Genomic DNA, 7,091 nt, shown 5'->3' on the forward strand with positions numbered 1-7,091 from the left:
AAAAAAAAAAAGAAAGTTTTATTGAAAGCAGTGCCAGGATTGGAGAAAAGTGTAGCAGAATCCTGTGTTAGTTGGGTTTTATTTTTAAATACTGACATTTTGTTCATCAAGATTTTTTTGTAATATTTGATTTTTAAAAAAATAATTTTTCCTGTAGTCCCAGCTACTTAGGAGGCTGAGGCAAGAGAACTGCTTAAGCCCAAGAGTTGGAGGTTGTTGTGAACTGTGATGCCATGGCACTCTACTGAGTGCGACACAGTGAGACTCTGTCTTAAAAATATTTTTAAATAATTTTGATTTAATTTTTTTTAACTTTAAACTCAGGTTTTTTTTTTTTTTCAAGATAACCATTTCTCAAGACTTGAATTATAGAGGGGCGCCTGTGGCTCAGTGAGTAGGGCACCAGCCCCATATACTGAGGGTGGCAGGTTCAAACCTGGCCCCCTTCGAACAAACTGCAGCAACAACAAGAACAGCCGGGTGTTGTGGTAGGCACCTATAGTCCCAGCTACTCGGGAGGCTGAGGCAAGAGAATCACCTCAGCCCAAGAGCAGGAGGTTGCAGAGAGCTGTGACATCACGGCACTCTACCGAAGGCAACACAGTGAGACTTTGTCTATTAAAAAAAAAAAAGGGAGAGAAAATAAAGAAAAGGAGAGAAAGAAAAAAAAGACTAGCATTATCCTTTGGTATGGAGCAGACGTGCTCTGCACTTATTTCCAATCTATCACAGAGGATATGAAAAAGACACACTCAAGAGTTTAAATCAAGAGTTTAAAAAATTAGTAAGTTTTACTGCCTCATCAAGGATATTAAATGAAACTCTGACATTTTTTGTATGAGAAAATAATACCCAGATGTTTTACCTATCATTGCTCTTACATATCAATATAAATGTCAATGCAGTGAATAAGGCAAATAATATTTTAGAATTATGATGAAAATAATTTCAACCCCTGAGACTCCTCCTTGAAAGAGTCTTGGGAAACCCAGGGTTTATAGATCATACTTTGTGAACTACTGCCTTAAAGACTAAAGCTTTAGATTATATCAAAAGCAGGCTTGGTGCCTGTAGCTCACTGGCCACATACACTGAGGCAGGGGGTTTTGAACCTGGCCCAGGCCTGCTAAACAACAATGACAACTGCAATAAAAAAATAGCCGGAGCATTGTGGTGCGCCACCTACTTGGGAGGCTGAGGCAAGAGAATCATTTGATCCCAAGAGTTTGAGGATGCTGTGAGCTGTAACATCATGGCACTCTACTGAGGGTGACACAGTGAGACTTTGTCTCAAAAAAACAAAAAAATAAAATATATCAAAAGCCTTGTCAATGATAAGGTAAGATCCTCAGTCAGATGGGAGCAACATAATTATGACTAACCTCAATATTAAGTCTTGCAAAAACAAGTGAAGCAAACTGATCCATCCCTCATAAAAATAGTTTTAAGCCATCAGGAAATCTCTGAAGCTAGAGATAAGGTATGAAGAAGATGTAAAAGAATCTCAATGACATAAACCATGGCCATTTCAGGACCACTAACTAGAGAAACACCACTGTACCCATCCCTTACCTTCATCCCTCACCTCCCCTGCCTCCCATGTAAACAAGGACAGCAGAAGCAGGAGAAACGAGCCAAACACCAAGACCCGGAGGCCAGCCTGCTCCATGCTGAAGTTCCCTTCCACTACTTCCAGCATTCTGCCTGGGGCAAACTGGAAACCACTGTTGGTCTCAGTCTCCTCTGCATGTAACATACCTTCCCCATACAGTTGCTATAAGGCATACACGAGATGGTGACATTTAAAGCATTTAGCACAGAAACTGAAAGAATAAGTATGTGGTAAGTGCCTCTCATTAAACCTAAGTAACACATTTCTATGCTGTCCCACTGCCCAGTGTTCAGTAACTTTTTCCTACACATATAAATGCCTAGCCCAGTGTCCTACCAGTGTTAGGGGTAGAGTAAGGGAAGCATGTCGAGACCTGTCACTCCTTCCACACTGATGTGGAAGTCATGGCTCTCTCACCAACAATTCACAGAGAAATCTGATGCTTCAATATGAAAACATATATGTAAATGCACAAATTATTATGTAAAAATGAAAACAGTTCTTATATGACAGAATTATGTTTTAAATTTTCTTAAAATAATTTTCACTGCTGTTGAAAACAAAGAAATCATTTTTAAAAAGTAGACTAGCAAAATGTTTAACCCACCAAGAGAAAAACACATTAAATAGCAAACCTGCTACTGTTTGCTAACAGATCTCTGTGGTAGACAGAATAATGCCCTTGCCCCAACAATATCCTCATCCTCATCCTCAGAAGCTATGAAAATAATACATCACATGGTAAAGGGACTTTACAGATGTAATTACATTAAGGACCTTGAGATAGGGAAATTATCCTGGTAGGCCCAATGTAAGGACTACAAAGATCCTTGTTAATAAAAGACAAGGCAAAAGAGGTAAGAAAAGACGTGACTTCAGAAGAAAAGGTACAGAGAAAAGAACAGCAGAGAAAGATACAACATTTCTGGCTCTGGAGACAGAAGAGGGGGCCATGTGGCAAGGAATGTGGGCGGCCTCCAGAAGCTGAAAAGTCCAGGAAACATTCTTTCCTATGGCCCAGTAACACTCCTAATAGACTCCTGAAATACAGAATACCAATATGATAAATTCATGTTGTTTAAGCCACTAAAGTTGTGGTAGTTTGTTATAGCAGCAAATAGAAAACTAATGCAGTGGCAAAGGTTATCTGACCACCTTTGGTACGTTTTAGTGCACAACAGAACAAGTATCCAGGTTACCAAGGTGAGGACTAACAACTCTGATGGCTTTACTAAGCTCCCCAATGCAGCTTCTGGTCATTGAAACACCACAAAACAAGAGATTCACCATTAACAACCACCTTCACCACTGAAGATTTGGATTTAAGAGGCCCAGAACACGAGAATATCCTTATTTACCAAGTCCCATTGGTGGCTCTACTAGAAATAATCTGGTCCATACCTTGAGAGACATTCATTTCTACATGTAAGGAGCTTACAATTTACGTGCAGAGTAAATACAATTCCCGATCTCTAGTAGATAAATATACATGCATTCTTTCAGAGATAAGTCAATGGCCAGGGGAGGAAAGAGGAAAAGTTAGAAATATGTCCTAGAACACATACATGTTTTGGTATGCTTATGTCAATAAAAACTAGTTTCATTGCCCTTTCCTATGTGGCTGGTGCTTTAAGACTCTGAAGCAGGGACAGCAGAATCATGGCAACCCTGCAGACCTCCAGTGGAAAAGCTGAGCACATGCCCAAGCCAGAACCATCCTGGCCTCCCACCTGCCTCACCTGTTTCTTTATGAGGTGGTGATGTGCTGGCCCAGGGCATGTCATCTTCAAACTGAACCCAGCTGCTGATGGCTGAAGCCAGATCAGGTAGGGGCTGCTCAGGGGTCCCAGGTAGAGAAGCTGCTTCAGAGATAAGGCCCATCTTTTCAGAGGAGTCATCCTGCTCCGAGGGGGAAAGGTCCTGAGAGCCCCCATCCACCACGTGGTTCTCCGCAGAGGAGTTCTCAGACTGGTCTGAGGAAGATGACAATGCTGGGAGGTGCTCTTCGGTACCCCCTGGAACAGAAACCAAACACAGCCATCATGTGAGGAAGGCTACCCTGTAGAACTATCTCATGGAGGCAAAAACTAAATATAGGCAAAGGATGACTGCAGGACTCACCATGACGGTGAGTGGGGGAGAAGAAACAGCCACACCCACACCACATATAGTCAAACAGCATATTTGACTATATGCTAAGGGACTATTTCCTTGATCATGTATAAAAGCTATAATCTCAGCAGGTCTCCAGCTAGTATCCAGGCAGGTTGAGACTAAGCTCCTTCTTCACTATTCTTATCCCAGCAGCTGCTTCAGCACTTAAGGATGGGGGGTGGGGGGGGGAGTTCCACAAATGAATGTGGACCTATAGAGGTCAAAAACAAGTTGACTGAGACAAGTGAAAGGCAATGGTGGGGACTGTGGCCAAATGGGACAGCTTCTGTCTAATGGCATGCAAACTCAATTTCAAACTCTATGCAGTCCAAGCTACACACAGCCACTGACCACCAGGCGCAAACCCTGCACTAATGACCAGCTGAATGAACCAACCAACACAGCAGTGTTTAATGTTTAAACCAGGAGTCCTCAAACTATGGCCCGCGGACCACATGCAGCCCACCTAGGACATTTATCTAGCCCGCCAGGTGTTTCTGCCACCACTGCCTGTCCTGCCTAGCAGCCAACTCATCCTGGGGCCCACAGTCCAGCCCTCCAGTGGTCTAAGGGACAGCGAACTGGCCCCCTGATTAAAAGTTTGAGGACTCCTGGCTTAAACCAACACAGAGGCTCTGCTTGTAGCACCATAGGCAATGTATCTGACCTAGAACATTTAACAGTCTTCAAAAAGTTCTTTAGGGGGAAAAAAAAAAAATATATATATATACATATATATATATATCCTGATTATGGTGGTGTATGTACAGACCTGGATGTATGTTCAAATTCATTAATTATATACCCAAAGTAGTCAATTTTACTGTATCAAAACTTTAAAAATCAAAGAACATGAAAATCCTCTTTCCCCTCAGTAGCCAAATGAACTGGTTCACCTGCTTGTAATCAAATCCCCTAGACTGTCCAAGAAAAAAAGGTGAGCTACATCTGTAATTTCCTATGTAGTGAGGCCCAGCACCGTGGCTCATGCCTATAATCTTAGCACTCTGGGAGGCCAAGTTGGGTGGATCGCTTGAGCTCAGACTGAGCAAGAGTGAGACCCCGTCTCTAAAAATAGCCAGGTGCTGTGTAGGTTTCTGAGGCAACAGGTTCACTGGAGTCCAGAGTTTGAGGGTGCTGTGAGCTGTTAATGCCATGGCACTCTACTAAGGAAGATAAACTGACACTGTCTCAAATTAATTAACTAATTAATTAATTAGTTTCCTAGTAGCCACATTTTAAAAAGTGAAAATAAATAGGAGAAAGTGTTTTTAATAATACATATTTCAGGCAGCGCCCGTGGCTCAGTGGGTAGGGCACCAGCCACACACACCGAGGCTGGCGGGATCGAACCCAGTCCAGGCCAGCTAAAGCAACAATGACAACTGCAACAAAAAAATAGCCGGACGTTATAGCGGGCACCTGTGGTCCCAGCTACTCGGGAGGCTGAGGCAAGAGAATTGCTTAAGCCCAGGAGTTTAAGGTTGCTGTGAGCTGTGACACCATGGCACTCTCTACCAAGGTTGACATAGTGAGACTCTGTCTCAAAAAAAAAAAAAAATACATATTTCAACTTAGTATATAATCAATGTAAAAACTATTGATGAGATACTTAACTTAAAAAAAATACAGGCCTTTGAAATTGAGTGTAGGTATGTTACAGTTACAGCACCTCTCAGCTCAGACTTGTCACAGTTCAGGGGCTCAGTGGCCACATGGCTGCCACACTGGACTACACAGCGCTAGGCTCATACTTTCAAGGTGTTGTAAATGAAAGGGGGATGATTTCAGTTGGCACTGGCAGCTGCAACAGAACAGAACCAACTGAAATGGTTCTGTAAATACCTCCCAGGCCCTCCCTTGACCTTCATCCCTGAGCTCAGTGGAAGTCATCTTCATTATGTCAAGTATGACAGACTAAGCTCTTTTCATATGCCAGGCACTGTGCTAAGCACTCTCTGTGTTAATTCTCTTAATCCTCACAACAACCTGTATGATAGATACTGTAATTATCCCTATTCTATAGATATGAAAGTAGGCATTAAATAAATAATCTACCCAAGGGCACATCACTCATGCATGGTGGATCCAGAATTTGCACTCAAGCAATTTGGCTCCAGAGCCTGTCACTCTTTATCAACTACTCTTTTAAAAAGCTGAGAGTAGGGCGGTGCCTGTGGCTCAAGGAGTAGGGCGCTGGGCCCCACATGCCGAGGGTGGCAGGTTCAAACCCAGCCCTGGCCAAAAAACTGCAAAAAAATAAAATAAAAAAAGCTGAGAGTAAAAGAAGCTTTATAAATATTTAGTTTTTGTTTCTTAGAAGAAAAAAGTTAGTACTTCTGGCGTTTCCAGCCTCCCTTTTAGGGTCCTAAGGTTCCTAAGATGTCTCCTCTGGCTTCTCAGTGGAAGAATCCATGCATCTCAGGGAAGTGACAAACTGATTCCTCCTTCTATATGAAGATCTCACCCAAAGAAGACTTCAGCAGAAGCCATAAAAGGCATGGCTCTCTGCCAATCTCTTCACTTTAGGATATGAAAGCATTCCTTACCCTTGGAAGGGGTGGCAAAGAGTGGCTCTTCATTGAAGGAGACCCACTCTGACTGATGGGTTGCAATCACATGGTCCAAAGTCGTCATGCTAGGAAGGCACTGGTCATCTTCACACTGCCAACCTCAGGTGGACCCCAGAATGATGTCTGGGGGTTAAGGTAAGGTAGCAGAGCAGAATTGGCCTGAAGGCCTGTAACAAAGGTCTTGCCAAGAGCAGCACTCAGAATGTAGACAGATTAGGTCCTCTTTCTTTTGGTTAATCTGTCAAGCAGAAATCTGTTTAAAAAAAAAAAAGGTAGAAAGGATAATCATCCCATTATACCTAACCTACCCATGTCTAAGGCTTTCAGCACTACCCGCAGGGGGCCTGAGGTTGTTTCCAGCTTCCTAACCTTTTATGATCCTGTTTTGCCTCCACCTTTTATAGTGAAATATTTGTGTTCAGCATCAAGAGGTCTGGGTAAGATGTCATATCAAACTTCTAAATAATTACACACATTTCAGCAATTAGCTTCCCTAATTTTTCCCAATTATTATATTTTAGAAATGTTGCCACCTATAATATAGTGCTATCATTGTAAAACAATATTAAAACTTTGCAAAATACTTTCACTTTCTCCTACCAGATGGTGAAATAAAAACATGTTCTTTTTATTACAAATCAGTGTAGTTTCTTGCCTTAGGCAGGTAACTCTTTTAAGGCCTGATTTAAATCTTTGGCAGAAACCCAACACTCTCCAGATGGTATCTCATCTCCAAGCATGATTTACCAATC

The 7,091-nt window shown here is 42.2% G+C and overlaps 1 protein-coding gene across 1 annotated transcript in view; it reads right to left on the reverse strand.

Moving 5' to 3' along the window:
- STON2 (stonin 2) overlaps window positions 1-7,091 on the reverse strand; it is a 193,980-nt gene that overhangs the window by 144,388 nt on the left and 42,501 nt on the right. The window contains exons 3-4 of the mRNA XM_023511572.1: window positions 6,316-6,592; window positions 3,352-3,627 (exon numbers count right to left, since the gene is read on the reverse strand). Coding sequence (XP_023367340.1) covers window positions 3,352-3,627; window positions 6,316-6,403 — 364 coding nt within the window. The 5' untranslated portion in view covers window positions 6,404-6,592. The remainder of the gene's footprint in view (window positions 1-3,351; window positions 3,628-6,315; window positions 6,593-7,091) is intronic.

The sequence above is a fragment of the Otolemur garnettii genome, unplaced genomic scaffold, assembly GCF_000181295.1.
Source record: "Otolemur garnettii isolate 467f Iridium unplaced genomic scaffold, OtoGar3 scaffold00020, whole genome shotgun sequence".
In the NCBI taxonomy this organism is placed as follows: Eukaryota; Metazoa; Chordata; class Mammalia; order Primates; family Galagidae; genus Otolemur; species Otolemur garnettii.